The sequence below is a fragment of the Molothrus aeneus genome, chromosome 23 (genome assembly GCF_037042795.1).
Source record: "Molothrus aeneus isolate 106 chromosome 23, BPBGC_Maene_1.0, whole genome shotgun sequence".
Classification (NCBI taxonomy): Eukaryota; Metazoa; Chordata; class Aves; order Passeriformes; family Icteridae; genus Molothrus; species Molothrus aeneus.
In genome coordinates this window covers 1,287,082-1,303,808 of record NC_089668.1, presented here as the reverse complement: position 1 = coordinate 1,303,808, position 16,727 = coordinate 1,287,082, and the positions used below count along the sequence as shown (strand labels likewise).

Sequence of the window (16,727 nt, the reverse complement as noted above, 5' to 3'; positions counted from 1 at the left end):
GGTTTCCTTAACTGCAGCCTTCTCTTGATGCCTTTGCAGTGGTTAGGGAACACAGGGCTGGAGAATTAACACTAATTAACGTTCCTGACAAAACCAAAAGCTTGGGGCTCCATCTCCCACACACTACAGCTGGATTAATTAAGTCAGAAGGTGCTCTCAAGTTATAGTCAAAACTTGTACATTTTATTCCCAATTCACAGGGTTATTTGCACAGATGGAACACAAAACTCAAGAAGAAAGGATGTGGGTGAATAAAACATCAGCATCTCCGATCAAACACACTACAGGGTACAGAGTCTTCCCTTCCTACAATAGTCTCAGCAGCAAGAGCATCTTTAGACAAATATTAATTATAGCAATGGACTACAGACTTTTTTAAGCAAGTTACAAGATAAATGGAGAAAACCAGCAATTCTTAATGGGTGATTATGTCCTAAAAATGTGTCAATTGTATCCCTTTGTACTTGCCTGGCAAGGCCCGAGCAGCAGTGCTGGGTGAGGCTGCACTGCCCTGCTCTGAGCACACCCCAGCTGGCACCAGAATCAACAGGCAGGAAAAAAAGCTCTGTCCAAGCAGAGAGCTCCAAACAACATTGAAACCAAAAGATTCCACTTTGAGTAAAACCATGATACTGTACATTAAACATCTTGAGAAGACATAGAAAGGATAACATTGAGCTTTCAGAGACCAGTCTATCAGAGTCCCTAATTAAACACCCAGCTACTTAACCACTAAATTGAAGATTTTTAATTACCAGGTGGGTGCATGGACTTTAGGTGAAAAAGAAGTTCCAATAGAGCCTTCTATGACTGCTGACACCAATCGATTCGCTGCAGATATTTTGGAGCACAGCCATTAATTTCAGCAGAGGTTTTTTTTATACACACTACTTCAATTCTACAAATTTTGCAGGAATGACAAAATCTAGATTTACCACAGAAAAACGTAATTCCCACCGTTCTTGAGACTCCAAAAGAAAGATATCTAGACATGATCTTTTGTAGCCTGCAAAGTTCTTGCATTCCAGCTGTGCATAACCTGCAGGAAGCTTGCACAAGACAGGCTCCTGCTTTTTTTAGGGCAGGACTGGGATACCTGCATCAAGGAAGGGAGATGTTATCTAGATGGGCTGTGGCTTGATTTGCATGAATGCATAAACATTCCCTGCCCTTTTGGCCACATCCTGCTAACTCGTCCCCAACTGAAAGGCCCACAGAACAGCTTCTTCACAATTTTTCCATGGGAGCAAGAACTAGGACAACATCTTTATTCATGCACTCTTGAAACATCGTGGGTTTGTGTTCGGCTTTTCTGGCTTGTTCATATACACAAGTCAAGTCAAAGTTTAGTCCTACCTCTGGGAGAGAAAGAAAGAACCATCAGAACTGGCAGACACTACATTATACTTGCAATGATCTGGCTTTTCAAAACAAAAATTAAACTGTGCTATACATAAACGCTGAGGCACACAATATAAGGACATGCTGACACAACAGTTAAGGAATAGTTACTGTTACTCTGCCTGGACATGGAGATTTCTCCTCCCTCCTCCCACCCTTCCAGCTCCAAGTGCAGCTGGAGCAGCAGCAGCACCAAGCACAGCAATCCCTGCAGGGCCTGGCAGACACAGCCACGCTCTCCCCACCACGCAGGCACCAGGACCCCTCTCAAGCAGCAGTTGGCCATGAAGACTATGTTTATATGTATATAACTCTATAAAGCTGAAAAGAGTGGGGGTTTCTGCTGCTAGAAGCAGAAATAATCACAGCTCAACTTAGAAAGGGTGACAGTGGCTTTATGAAAGCAATGCAGTGCTTTACAGAGGATTTTTGTCTTGCAGGGCAGAACCTTCAGCTGGGCACACACCAGTGCCAGGAGGCAGCTCCAGCCCTGCTGCCACCTCCCACAGAACCACTGCTGGCATCAGTTTGGATATGGCAATTATAAATTGTTATGGTGATACCATAATTTTGATTCTGTATGAACCTTTAGTCTTTGCTTTTAAGTAGTTTCATAACCTGGCTAATAATATCTGAATTATAACCTATGGGGCAAGTCCATCCAGCAATAATGAAAGTTAATGGCAAAGAAAATTCAATATATTAGAGTACAACTTATGCTTAGTGTTCTCAGTTTGTCTTGTACCCCTTAAAAAATGTGAAGTGACATTATTTATTCAGACACTAAATGAAAAATTCCTGCCCTTACTGAAATACCATAGCAAGGATTTTACTCCATAAGGGATGCATAGCTCTACTCCTAACCATGCTCTGGAGTCAAATTCTAATGCTACAATAATTCCAGTGGATCAGTATTTCCTTCATTTTTTTATTACAGCATGTTTGCTAAATTTACAGCAAGCAGAAAATAAGCTGGGTCTTTAGTTATTTTGATCAAAACATCGATGTTTTAAAGGTAGTACACAATATTTGTTAAAAAGAACATATAAAAATACCTTTTTAGAAGCCTCTATAAGAAAGGAAATACAAAGTTTAATCCCACAACTTTCCTCTGCTAGAGCTGCACGCTAACTGCTACAGTTTTAAATAGACTTTTTGCTGTTTTTAAACTATACATCCAGGAAAGTCTACAAAATTAAAGGAACGTGCATATAAATGATTGCATAGCAGAACATGAACATTAAACTGCAAACAGTAAAGAAAAAGTTAGAAATACTATTAAATGTACAAAGGTTCTAGGATCAACCCCTAAGCACGTTCCGCTGACGAGACCCCAAAGCCATCTGCGCTTCTTTAAAGGCCCTGCTGAAACACTAAACCCAAACCCTAAAACATTTCTCTAAAAAAGAACTTTTGGAAATCAATGTCTTTATATGCTACAGACATCAGACAGCGAGGAACATTAAGTGTTTGATGGTGGCTTTTGAAGGTAAAGAGAAAAAAAAACCAATGCCAAAAGCCATTTCCATAACAAAGGATCTTGCCTCCTAGAGAAATACTGGTAAGATTACACACTGGGTTTGTTATTTTTCACGTTCAATTTTCTAAATATACTGTATTAGTGATAAACTACATAACTAGAGATGCAGCTCTTGTTCATATCCAACTTCAAACATTTGTTCTGAAGGAAAATGAAATCTTTTAACCAAACCACTATCCATTCTGAGGAAGGAGTGATTCAGGCTTGCTTGACCAACTGCTTTTTTTGCTGTGTAAAAAGCAAGCAAGCCTGGTAACCCAGGGAGATGGCTACAGTTTGATACCTATGAATACACCAACTAACCACAGGAGTCATTGGCATAAAAGTTTAGTTCTTATATACTGTACACACACAACTCGAAACGATCTACTTGTATCTAACAGCAGGAAAACTAAGCAACTTTATGGTTAACTGCTCACTAAAACTGAGAATAGATACAAAAAACTGCATAAAATGTACACACAACCTAATATTTAGTTTCTCTGCCGTTTGCTGAAATCTGAATTTCGATTTTCCATTTCAAGGTGGGTTTCTCCCTCACTTTCAGCACCAGCAGCCAGGGCAGAGGCAGTGAAGCCTCTCCTCTATCCCGGGGCTCTGAGCGAGCTCCAAGAGCAGCTCTCTCTGCCCGTGTGGAACATGCAAGGTTAGTACCATCTCTCCAGACAGCAGGCTAAAGAGAAATCTCCCAAATCTCCCTCCACAGAGCTCCATGTGCCAACCTGCTGGGGCTGGGGGGCACGGAGAGCACCGAAACCTGCCCTGGAGCCATGGAAACAAACTCTGCCAGGCTGATTTCCCAGCAGCCAGTGTTGCACTACAGCTGTCCAGTTTTCCTTTTCCTCACAAAGTTTAGTGAGTTGAAGAACCAGTTCAACAGCTGGTTTAACTGCCCAGCACAAACTGGTACCAATTTCTCTATGGGTGTGACATTTGTAAAAGGACAATGTTGCAAGTTACGATCAATCAAGTCATCACCAAATATCTAAGCATTAAAAATGCAAATCTTTACAAAAATATACATAGAGACACCACAACCAAATCAGTAGCTGCCCATGACATTTAACCAAGTGGACAATCTCTCTCCCTCTCTCTCTCTCTCTGTGGCTTCTCAACACTGTTTTAGTTTCAACCATTGTCGGCTACAGGGAAAACTGACAAAGAAAATATTTTTTAGCACTGTTGCAACATCATATTCCTGATAATTTAAGTAAACTGAACTGTGTGTAAATGAATCTTACATGCCTAAACCAACATGGATACACTGTTAGTGGCCACTGGACTTGGGACTAGTCCAAGACCTCGATCTGGATTTTGACCTAGATCTAGAATGTGATCTTGACTGTGATTTGGATCTAGCTGGTTCTTTTTTTCTCGACTCCTTCTCATATCTTGAGCTGGACTTATAGTGTGTTTTAGAATCTGTTTTAGAGGTGCCTCTAGATTTGGTGTGAGATGCAGACCTAGACCGTGATTTAGCCTTCATTTCTTTCTTGGGCTGTGACTTGGATCGTGATCTTGAATTGGACTTAGATCTTGAAAAAGATCGATTGCGGTGTTTGAACCTAGCAGAATAAAGGGGAGAGAGGAGATTTGAATGTAAAAACACTATTCTTAGACATCTAGTACATTAAAAATTGTTTACCGTTTTTGCAGGAGAAACTTTTTTTTTAAACCTATAGTTAAAGGAATACAGTGATCTAGCTTGCAATTTAAAGGGTGTAAAAAGTGATTTTTACCTATCATTGTCCGAATGGCTTCTGCTACGACGGGGTCTTCCAGTAGGTCTACTGCTAAAAAGGTACATCAGAAAAAGTAAACGGTGACAAATACCTAGGTAAACGTACAAATACTTTACACATTCTATTTTCAAGCTGTGCATTTGCTTTTAGCTACTCTCCAATGCAGCACAGAAAGGTTTCATTCATTATTCCTGATCAGATGCAGCATGCAAGGTACGCAACTCCCACGATAGAAAAAAAGGATTCTTGCAAAGTGTGCCAATGAAATAGTGAGCGTGCTGTGTCTGGGCTGTGCAGCTGAGGCCAGCCCCACACACTACACTTACTTTCTGGGACTATAGGATCTTCTGTAGCTGTAATCAAAGGAGCGACTCCTCGACCGCCTGCGCTCGTAGCTGCGACTCCGAGACCGCCTGTATCTGTCATAGTCATCGTAACGAGAGGAGCTGTACAGGTTTCTCCCTTCCTTGGCTTTCATTTGGTTTGGTGCTGTAAAAATAGCAATATTTGCAGGTGAAGATGATACCCTACTTTTTCCCCCTCAAGGTTTAAGCCGTGTATTTGGTGTTGAGCAGAAAGGTTCATTTGTGATTTGATGCTTATGAAGGGACAGGTGAGAGGCTGCTCTGTGCCACTTGAGCCACTGGACACAAATTAATGCAGCCTTGGGGGCACTGTAAATCTAGAAAGCAAAACAAACAAACAAAAAACCTCAAAACCAGTCAGAAAGGACTAATGCTCCATAAAACCAGAACACAGAGCTGGCCAAGGTGATCTCAGGCCAGCTGGAAACTGGTACAGCAGGTCAGAGCCATGACTGACACATTCTGACATTCCCGAATTTACCCAGTGAGTGAAAGCTAATTAAACACTTTCTCCTGGCTGCACAGCACCATCCTCACACCTGATCCACAGCTGTCTGTGATGATTAAAGGCCCAGCTTACACAAAGGCTTTGGTGGATGCCACACAAAGGGAAGTCTGATTCCAAAAGGAACCCCCCAATAAAACAATTCACTTTCACTCTGCAGCTTAGTTATTAAAGTAATTAAGAATGAATGAACCTATTAGTCTTCCACTGTATTTCCTCTCAGCAGCACAGCTATCCTTCCTTTGTATGAAATTCATGCTCTAAGTATTTAAACATGCTGGAACAAACATCCTCTGTACTAAACAGCTTCAAATTCCAAGTTTTTAGTGCTGCTTGCAACACACTAAGGTGGATTTAGTTAATTTTGCTCAGAAACTTGTTAGAAATCCCAATGTTTATACACAGGGCAGAAAGTTGTCCTTTGGAGTGTAGAATTTCCACTGACTCCATTAAAGTTAATTGAGAGGACCTGAGGGAGAACTGGACAGTCAGGTTGTTTCTCTGAGAGCTGTAACTAAAGCCCTTTAAGGTCTCTTTATTTCCAGGCATCACATGAGTATTACAGTCCTGCTTTATTCCAACAGGGCTGAGCCAGGTTTTACAAATCTGTATCTCCCTGCAAATTAAGACTATGCACACAAACAACAGATTTAAAAGACCCAAATTCTCTCTGCATTTATCTGTTCAGAAAATACAAGTTCTGCTCCACCTTGAATTGAGATAACTTGAAACTGACTTTTATCCTGAAGCCAAATGAAAATGAAGACATTACCTCAATCCTGGAAATCACAGAGAGCTGCACAGAAAGCTCTGAAGAATGACTGTGGTGACTGCTGTACTTAGTTAGCCATTTATAATTAAACGAGTCATTAACAGTCACTGGATGAAAGGCAGAACATCCATGTGCTATTTATATACAGTAAGAACACATCACAACAATGAGCAGCACGTGCAGGGCTGGGTGCTGAAATGAGGGAGATGAAATGCAGGGAGAGGAGGAAATGCAGGGAGAGGAGGAAATGCAGGGAGATGAGGAAATGCAGGGAGAGGAGGAAATGCAGGGAGAGGAGGAAATGCAGGGAGAGGAGGAAATGCAGGGAGAGGAGGAAATGCAGGCACTCACTCTTGCGGTCCCCCTGTGCAAACTGGATTTCTATTTGCCGACCACAAATCCACTTCCGATCCAGGTTATGGAGAGCATCTTCTGCATCACGGACATCTTCAAATGTGGCCAGTGTTAAGGTACTTGGCAATTTGAGCAGTTTAACACATTTGGTATTTAAAATAAAAATTTGCAAGTTATTTTCTCATTTTACAGCCATGGTTTAAGTTTTTTAGTCATGCTACTCTACACACTAATGTTTTCTTTAATTAACACCAGCTAGCTGAGAACTCCTGTTATAAAATTAAAATCTTGTAATATGACCATGAATTTATCCATCAGCAAGCACTTGCTATGTGATACTCTTAATTTTTTTTCTTCTCCCACTTGTACTTATGCAAAGAAAACAAAGGTATCCTTTCAAAACACACTTGTTAATGGTCATTTAGTTCTCTCCACTGTATTGAGTTTATTAAAATTAAGCCCTAGTTCTTAAATTATGTTGGACGTACCAACAGTAAATATTAACTACTGACTTTGGAATTGGAATAAAGCTTTTCTTTTTGTTTTAAACAACTGATTTTAGGTTTAACTGATGCTATGTCACAGCCCTGTGTGCAGAGACAGCCTCCCCAGTGTGAGAGGAGAGCAGACACTGGGAGCCCTGCACTGCCACTCGGGGCCAAGGTACAGTGACAGACATTTGTTTTAATGCTGCAATTTACACCCCTAATTCCAGCTCGTGGGACCCAAAACAATGAGCTGCCTTTCCCCTCCAGGCCACTCATGTCTCAGCAGCATCATCTCTGCAGGAGAGAAACTTCCATTTCATTCAGACCACAGTTACAGTAGCACTCACAAGAGAAATATTACAGGTTTTGTCAATGGACTAAACCAGAATAATTCATCAAATTACTGCTTACATGACAGACAGAAGAAAAACTGTTACTCTGTAGGATACATCAGGTATGACTCCTTTAATCTTGGCCACCATTCAACTTCATCTTGACCTTTAACTCTTTAAGTGCTTGTCAGAAGGACTTGTCATGAGATGCTTGGCCAAAAATGACAGATGGCTTTATCTTTAACTTTGAAAAACAACCTTTTCCCCCTTTTGTAGATAAAGCGCAGCTTTGTCTCCCATTATGGCTTGTCCTTCTTCCAGCTTTTCTTTATTTTTTCTTTTCCCAAACTCTCCCTTCTCTTCAAGCCTGATCCTTAAGAGGTCTTTGGCTTGTCTACTTGCCTTAATTGTTGAACTCTACTCTAAAGGTTCTTTCATGCTTTCTCTTTGGGGTCGCCATTACTGTACAGCTTTACATTCTGAGGCAACAACAGAGGACAGCAAATTAGGGGACAATATTAAAGAAAGAAGTTCACCTCATTTTTTATACAATCTGATTTTGATCAAGTGATTCCAGTTTCCATTTGTTAAATTAACAATGAATAGCAGCCACATTTTGCTAAGCACAACTTTACTTACACACCAGTGATAATAAAAACGTGCTAGACAATTTTGAGTCAGTGATAAATTTTCATTTAAATCATATAGTATTAATTTCAGTGGCATAAGCAAGCTTTTATATTACTGGATTTAAGTTTTGCAAAAAAGGCAAAGAACAATTGAGAGAAGTTAAATCTTCAAAAATAACGAAACATCATGACATAAGTAAGACACTTATTAGATACAACACAAAAGTAAACTGCTTTTTCATGGAGATTGGTTACCTCTTACACAAACTTGAATTTCAAACTTCAACACCCCTCACTAATGAGCCATCTGAAGAAAGGATATTGAACATAGGCAAATCCTCGGGGACGACGAGTGTAGAAGTCAAGGGGAACGTAAACATCAACTATAGGCCCATAACGCCCAAACTCCCGGCGCAAGTCTTCGGACCTGCAACACCACAAACACCTGATATGGCTTTGGCACTGCCTGAGTGCCACAAAACACCCACCAGAATGAGACTGAACGGCAAAAAATCAAATCGACAGTTGATATCAGCATCCTTGGGTTTTGGAAGCATTTGGTGGAGGATGAAAGTGGCGTTTTTGGGGGAAGAAGCGTTTGGGCAGTGCTGGGAGCACACGGAGCTTTTCTGAAACCCTCGGGATGCTCAAGTACACCCCGGCAGTTTGAAACCAGCCTTCAGCACAACCTAAAACAAAAATGTCAACTGAGAAGCGATGCACACCACTTCATTCAATGCAAGGTTGGCAGAAAGTGGAAGAAAGGATTAAATTATCGTTATTATTATTCAAGCACCTCGACAGTGATTTTGCAACACACAAACATCAATTACGAGATCCAAATAAACATTGTGAGACCAAACCAGTCACCCAAACTCATTTCCATAGAATAATCAATACTCACAACCACATCAAACAGAACAGATCTCAGTGAGCAGCCACTCATGCCCTCGGGATAGTTTTTCCAAAGAGTTGGCTTTAGAGAGCTGAGACAAAACTGCTCAGCTGCAGCCAGCCCTGCAACAGCCTCTCCTCAACAGAGGCTTCTTATTCACATCAGCTCCTCACATTTAATTTGAGGACAAAAACCTGCACGAGAAGATTGATGCAATACCATATTTAGGTGGTATGTGAGAGTTACTACTGGGTTTTAACATTTTTTCCTTTCTCTTGCACCAGTTGGGAAACAAATCTCCAGAGTCAGTGCTGGCAGAAGGGAACTACCACCAGCATGGAGATCTCACAATGAAAACACCTCCAAGAACTCAGTGCTTGAGGTGAATCCTCAACAGGATCCACATTATTGTAGAGAATTTGGAAGTGATCATCCTCAGCTGTTCTTAAAGTAAAATAAACTACTGGAAAAATGAACAAATTCAAGGGGAAAAAAAAAAGTAAAAATTTTACTTTCACTCCATTCCATCGTGCCCACAGGACGATGTGTAAATGTTCCACAAACAATAACAAACACCAAAGGTGGTTTTGGTCACTAAACTGCCCAAGTGAAATGAAGAAAACCAGCAGCTCACTAAAAGCATATAAGGAATAAATAAGAACCTGTGCAACGCTCTGTTTTTGTTGTTTCAACTCCCTACGAGAAGTTCTTTCACTGCACACGTTTAGTCCTTACGGGCTCTCGGAACCACACGATTATAACGGAGACCAAGCATCGCTTCCCTCGACTCCGGACTGAGCGTCCCGAGAGGCCCCGGTACACAACAAGCACGGCAGAACACACCGGCAGCAGTCCCGCACTAACGGGACCGGGCACGCCAGAATTTTGGGCACAAACGCTCTATTTCCTCCCATCTAGCAGCAATACTGTAATTCCAGAGGAGCATCCCAAAGTGCAGCGGCTGTCCGGCATGGCCCCGGTGCCACATCCCGCTGGACACACTCCAAGGGCTGCGGGGAGTTTCACTTTGTTGCGGCCCAGCTTTGTTCTGTCTGGACGCTGTTTGGAAACGAACCCGCGTGGAGAGGCGGGGAGCGAGCAGCAGCATCGCGAGGAAAATGGAAGGCAGGGCAGGGAGAAGGGAGAAGGCAAAGCGGAGGAAAGGAGCGGGCCGGGCTCGCCCCCTTCCTTCCCCTCCCCCGGCTGCGGGGGGACCCCCGCGCCCGCGGCCTAGCGAGCCCGCCAAAGCCTGCGCGAGCCCCCGCTCCGCCCCCACTCACCGGGTGTCGTCGGCCACGTTTCGCACGAAGAGCGAGGTGTTGGGGGGCCGCAGGTAGCGGGACATGTCGGCAGCGCCGGGGCGGACGGCAGGAAGGAGAGGAGGGAAGGAAGGAAGGAGGGAGGGAAGGAGCGAGCGCGGCCCGGGCGCGGCGGGAGCGGCTGAGGCGACCCTGGGGGAGCTGCACCGCCCGCCCGCGCGCCGCCTCTCGCGAGACTTCCCGGGGGGGCTTCCGGCGAGAGCGAAACGCGGCGCCAAAATCCTGCCCCGCTCCGGCAGCGCGCATGCGCCTCGGCCCCGCGCGGGAGCTCGCGGGTCCGCCGGCGCGCGCCGCGCATGCGCGCTGCTCCCCCCTCCCTCCCCTCTCGCTTTTCCCGCCGAAAGAGCGGGAAGGGGGAGCGCGCGCGGGGCAAGATGGCGGCGGCGCCCCCGCCGTGAGGGGAGAGCGCGGCCCGGCCTTGTGCGGCCTCCTCACGGCGCCGTGGCTCCCTCCTGTGCAGCCAGCTGACACCGCCTCGGGCTCTAACGCCCTTCCTGAGGCTCAAGGGATCGCTGTCCCGTGGCATTGCTGTTGCAAAATGTGGAGTATGTATAAGTTCTGTTAAGAAAAGGTGTTCTTTGATGTTTGAGGTTTTCATGCCTTCTAGCCTAATCAACAAGAAGGCAGATGTAACCCGTGAAACGGCAGGCAACGAGCTCTAAGCGATGTGCCTGTGTTAGAATAACAGATTGGTAGAACTGCCTTGTTAAAGTTGAGGGCTGGACATGCTTCGATGATCTCGGACCTAGGGGGAGGTTAACAAAGCTTGAGAAAAAAGGATGCCCGCTGATAGAGGACACAAAGAATACAGAATTTATGGGCCATCTGGCAAGAACTCTGAAGATAAGGAAGAAACTAATAAACCCAACTCAGCAACCGTGCTGAAATGATCTCCAGCTGGGTAAAATGTAATTTTACATCTGCAGGGGTGGGTCATGACCATCAACCCACAGACCACTGGCCCAAAAGGACAGAACGGGACTAGTTAGCATGAGAAACCACAGAATAATTAACCAACAGAAGATAGAATACTATTTCAGAACTATGTGACCTGTAGCCAAGGGACACTAATTCCTTTGTTTGCTAAAATGTGTAAATAGTAATAAATTTTGATCATCGGTGAGCTCGATTTGTGGAATCCCACAGGTCCCCAGCTGTGCAACACTGAAATAAATGACCAGTGTCTCTCTGGAGTGTGTAGCTATTGTTGCACACGGAGTAATTAATGCAATTTTTGTGGAGAACACTGTTACCCACTGTCCTGCTGAGCCCCAGGAGTTTTCACCAGGCTGTTTGCACAGGACCAGCCCTTTCCATTAAAGTTGTTTGTGTGATGAAAACAATCCAGTTGCTGGGTGGAGAGATTATTTCTCACCATGCTCATGTGTGACTTACATAAAGGTGGATAAAAGGCACATCTGACCCCACAGTCACAGGGTTTGGTGAAGAGTTCAGTGAGAAGTATTTTCATTTTCATGTGAGGGATTTTCAGCAAACTCCTGCAGGGACAGAAAGACTTGGAGCTGATGCAGCCCTGGTGTCTGCCACCAGGGTATTTTCATCTTTATTTTTAATATTCATGAATGAAAACTGGTGGGTGGACATTGCTGTTCATATCTTGGCAATCTCACATTAAGAAGTGCCTGATTTTTACAGGTTTTGAATGACAGATGATTCAAGTTTGAATGGCAGGTGAAGTTCAGTCACTAACACAGGAGATGTGCAGACATATACACCTCCAAAACAAGGAATTTATGTGCTTGTATGTTCATGGTCTGTGTGCAGGACTCAACAGAGAAGGGATGAGGATCTCTGACCATGTTTTTTGCATTAAATATTTACAGTTAGCATTTTTCTGTATGCAAGCAGCAGGTCGGGTTGTTACCTTGTGCAATATAAACACAGATCTGCTCACACAAATCATTAAAAGAACCTAAAAATCAAGCCAAGAGCACGCATCAGAGACTGGAGTTGTGGTGGGAGTGCTTGGCACAGAACAAAAAAGAAAAAAAAATATTTTACAGACATTCTGAAAACAATTAATTTACCAGAGAGTGGACTTTGATGGATAGGAATCCATGCTGCCAGGATTACCTTGTCAGAGCTTGTCAGATTGGGAATCAAAACTTTGAACAAGATCCAAGTTCAATTATAAATACTCCAGTGGAGTCCTTCACAGAAAAATGCACAGAAAAATTGTTTTTGTGGAATAGTGAATCCAGAGCTGCCATCCCAGGCTGTTCTGCCATTGAGGAATGTTCATTCCTTTGGGCCATGGGACACAGATCTCAGTCTGATCAAAATCCTTCAGGTTTTGACTGCTTCACATGAGGACCTGCACTGAATATTCCACCCAAGTCTGGGGTGCCCTGTGGCAGAAGGACATTGCCAGAAGGATGGGAAAGATTGGCACCATTGCTGGAAAAATGAAGTCATTGCAGTTGTGAAGAAAGCCAGGTGAAGTGTTCTTTTAATTTTTTAGAATTTTAGCCATTAGAATTACTTGGCCTGAGTTGAAGTTCTAAATAAGGTCATTGTGCTTTTTGTGTGTGGTATCTCCAATAATCCTTTAGTAACAGGTTTGAAATGAGTAATGGAGGATCTCTGCCTTGGTTTAGAAATAAACCTGAAGTGTCTTGCATGTTCCATGCTCCAGTTTGCAGGCACAGCCTCTGATCCTTGCAGACCTGCAGCATTCTGTGGATTTCCTGCTGGAAAACCACAGCGTGGGTTGGGTTTGGTTTGGTTTGGTTTGGTTTCAGGGTGTGTTTGCAGCAGTTCCCCAGCAACTCCCAGAGAGAAGGGTGCTGAGGTCTTGCGTGGCTTTTTGCAGCACCAGTGCTTTAAAGCAGCTTTAAAGCACCCCCCTCCTCCTCCTCCTCCTCCTCCTCCCTGGGTTTTACCAGCCCCGGTTTCTGTGCTGCTGATCTTATTTCTGTGTAACTCACATGGAATTGAATTCTGGCTGCAGGGCTGTGCTTGGCATTGGAGCTGCCTGGGAAGCAGAATGAGCACAATGATCCTTTATGCCAGTGAAACTCCCCCTGAGAGCAGCCTCATCCCAGGATGAGAATACACTTCCCAAATTGCTTGTATCCCATTGTGTTGTTAATAAAACACAACTTCTCCCCTCACCAACTGCTCTTCTAGCACGGGGAGATGGGAACTCAGCACTCTCCCCTGGGATAAAACCTCCCCGTGAGGGGTTTAAATGGCATTAGCAGTCCAGCAACTTTGTTCATGGAGGTCTTGCACCTCAAACCAATTCTAACAAATCTGCAGCGACTTCAGTTATGAAATGGGGCTGCTAACACATTAATAGGATCTAATCAGCAGAGAAATGGTTCTAGGCACAGCTCCTGTGTGTTTTATACTTAATGGAGACACAGGGTCTGAGCAAAGTCTGGTTTACTTCAGCCTCACAGACTTGGGCCATGACAAGACTCCGGGAGTTCACTGCAAATTGGAAGAATGTTTAATTCTCTTTGCTCTTGTAGTGCCTCTTAATTGTACTTCTGTGTAATTCAGTTTAAGAACAGCCATCCCTATTGTTAATGACTGCTGAGTGCTTCACAGCTTTTCAAATATTGCTGTTTTATTGCTGGGCCATGTGGTACAGATCAGCTCAACAAATGCCTGATTGTTCTGTGCTGGCCAGGTCATAGAGAAGGGCTTTGGTTAAAGACTAACCTTCAACAGAAGCAGGGACCAAGGCTGAGTGTGTTCAGTCTGGGTGTGAGAAATCAAGGAGCATTTCTGTAGCTTTTGGCTGCTCCCAAGGATTACTGTGCTGAGCTGGAGCTGTGTGATTTATGTCCAGCTTGGGTTGTCTGGGAGGCAAATTTCTGTCACTCTGAGGACAGAGGGGAAAACACAGTCCTGTAACAAGGGGCTGCTGTGAGAAAGGAGAGCAGAAATCATCATGATTTCCTATGGTGTTTGTTCAGATAAAACAGAGATCACAGCTTGTGGAAAGTGCACTTTATTTCAGGTATGTAAAGGTGTCACAGAGGAGGGGATCTGTCTTTAGGCTTTCTTGCCTCTTCTGACAAGTGTTACTCCACCGTATGTTATGGTCTGTGGGAGACAAATACACATTTTTATAGCAAAGTGGCAGAAGTGTCTGTAATTCATGCATAAATCCATCCTAGTCCACAAGAAAACACAATCACAGCACCTGCCTGTAAATATATGTACAACACTTAAATATATGTACAACATTTGCATGAAGGAAGAGTTGGAGTTGGTTGTGCCCTCGGAGCAGCCTTTATCCACAGGGACACTCTGTAGGCACTATGAGCTAATCAACATTTTTTTCCTTCAGCATTTTTCTGCAAGTGCCTTTATTTTCACTTATTTGCACTTACCTCCACCATTTCATTTCCTTTTACTTCCTGCTCATGAGAGAATTTATCTGATTTGCACACCAGCTTCCCATTGACCAAGTTCACAGTGCACTGTTGGAACATTTAAAAAACATTTTTAAAAATTTAGATTTTGGATTCAATTCGAGTAAGTAGAGGACTAATAAATAGAAAATAAATTACACTGATGTTTCATAAGGACAGCTTTTAATTTAAACTAGAGAGCACAGCATTTGAATAGGAGTTTTAGGAACATTTCTGTTTGTTAAAGTGGTAGAAATATTTGCAAATGGAAGTGGTACAAACAAATTCCACTCACACATAAACAGAGGTTTAGGGATAAATGAAGATGTCTGAGGTTTAGGGATAAATGAAGATGTCCTATCCTTGGAATGCTTTACCTTCAGCTTCCTGCCATCCATGGTGGTGATGTCAGCCTCCTTGCCCAGTGTAAAGGAGTTGGTTACAGATTTGTTGGGTGTTTTGGAAGTCACAACAAAGTCGTTGCCTTTTTGTTGTATTTCAACAACAGGCTTAATATCTTTGGCCATTTTGATGGTGTCATCTGGCAACCCTGCAAAAATGGGCAAAACAGAACTTTTTGTTATGGAAATAGCAAAATAGCAAATTGTGCCTTCCAACAAAGGCACAAAAGATCCACAGCAGTACTGGAAGGCGATGTCCAAGTTAAAAGACAAATCCTGGTTTGGATTCCTCTGTTCTCTAGGAGTTTTTTGCTCCATTCCTTCTAGTCTGGTTAGGTTTTGCTGTGATATTTGGTGATGTGGCAGATTCTGCAGTTTCTTCTCCTAAGGGCTGCCCATGGGGTGACAATGCTCCATGAAAAGAACCACATGTGCATTGCTTTGTTTTCCCAGGGAGTTGGGGGATTTTCTGTCCAGTCAGAGCTGGAACAGTGGGAGTACCTCAAACTCCCTTTTTGGGGTGTCCCTGGCATGATTTGAAGGTGTCATTGTCACCAGGAGAGGGTTTGGTTCTGTCACGCTGTCAGACCAGGCTTTTCAGCTGGAACTGGATCTCACTCTCCTGAACATCTCCTGTTGACTCTAAAACCCCAACAGGAACGTTTTGTTGGCAAAGGTAAGTGCACATTTATTGGTGTAGCACCTCCTAATCCTCACAGATTGGATTTGATAATCACTCAGAGATTACTGACATTAGCACACTGGATAAGCACTGACAGGTTACTGACCGCTTTCCCCACGTGTTAATTGTTCACAGATTACTGACAACATTTGTGCTCACAAAAGGCTTCTCTACCAATAATTGGGAGGCTGAATAAGTAATGGATTGCCTGTTTCTACTTATATGTGTTTATAAAATTACAGGTAATCAACACAGCAGCTCTTCCTTGGGGGTTATCTGTAACCTTTCTCCATCAATTTATGCAACTTTCAGCTTCTTTTCACATCCAAATTTGATCAAACAGCCTGAACCAAGCAGGGCAGTTTGCCACAGAAAGCAAAGGCCAAGATCCATGGAAGTGCAGCAGTCAGAGCTGTGGGGGCAGTGATCGGGGAGGAGCAGGCACTTACCCAGAGCCTTGAGGAAGGGCTCGAGGTTCTCCTGAGCGTAGATGTGCCAGGTGCCAGCGAACGCCATGGTGGGACACAGCAAGGGCTGCCCCTGCCCACGGGGATGCTACTTATGGAAACACAGAGGCCAGCCCCGACTGTCAGAGGGCTAATGATTAACTGGGCACAGCAATCATTAATGAGTTATTTGTTCTGAGTGATCATAACCTCTGGTTCACGCTGCTCTTACCTTGAGGCTTGGGATGCTGTGTTGGTTGTGGGTTACTGACCTCCTGTCCAGCCTCGTTGGAAAGTGTTGCAGTGCAGCTTCATTTGTTTGCTTTTTATTCACAACTTCTGTGTTTAACACATCCTCTGTGTCTTGAGTAGAACTCTTCAGATAAAGTTACAGTGGATCAAGGTGATTGGTATTGTACAGCAGGAAGTTCCTAATTATAACAGTGTTCTCTGCTGTGAGCACTTGAA

General features: G+C 43.7%; 2 protein-coding genes across 6 annotated transcripts; both read right to left on the bottom strand.

The window, feature by feature from the left end:
- Positions 1–161: 161 nt before the first annotated feature.
- On the bottom strand, positions 162–10,523 carry SRSF10 (serine and arginine rich splicing factor 10). Of its 5 annotated transcripts, XM_066565012.1 has the most exons (7): positions 10,304–10,521; positions 8,451–8,555; positions 6,677–6,780; positions 5,010–5,172; positions 4,681–4,734; positions 4,405–4,506; positions 162–1,358 (listed from the first exon to the last, which is right to left on the bottom strand). In XM_066565012.1, exons 1-7 carry the CDS (start codon positions 10,366–10,368, stop codon positions 1,340–1,342), a joined length of 612 nt encoding a protein of 203 aa, XP_066421109.1. In that variant the 5' UTR covers positions 10,369–10,521; the 3' UTR covers positions 162–1,339. The 5 variants fall into 5 exon arrangements, with proteins under 5 accessions (XP_066421109.1, XP_066421111.1, XP_066421110.1 ...); XM_066565014.1 differs by lacking the exon at positions 4,405–4,506 and having other exon boundaries at positions 4,681–4,731; positions 10,304–10,520; XM_066565013.1 differs by lacking the exon at positions 4,405–4,506 and having other exon boundaries at positions 10,304–10,519.
- Positions 10,524–14,368: 3,845 nt separating this feature from the next.
- Positions 14,369–16,329, bottom strand: LOC136565804 (fatty acid-binding protein, liver-like). Its single transcript, XM_066564611.1, has 4 exons — positions 16,263–16,329; positions 15,108–15,280; positions 14,710–14,799; positions 14,369–14,419 (listed from the first exon to the last, which is right to left on the bottom strand). Exons 1-4 carry the CDS (start codon positions 16,327–16,329, stop codon positions 14,369–14,371), a joined length of 381 nt encoding a protein of 126 aa, XP_066420708.1.
- Positions 16,330–16,727: the final 398 nt, after the last annotated feature.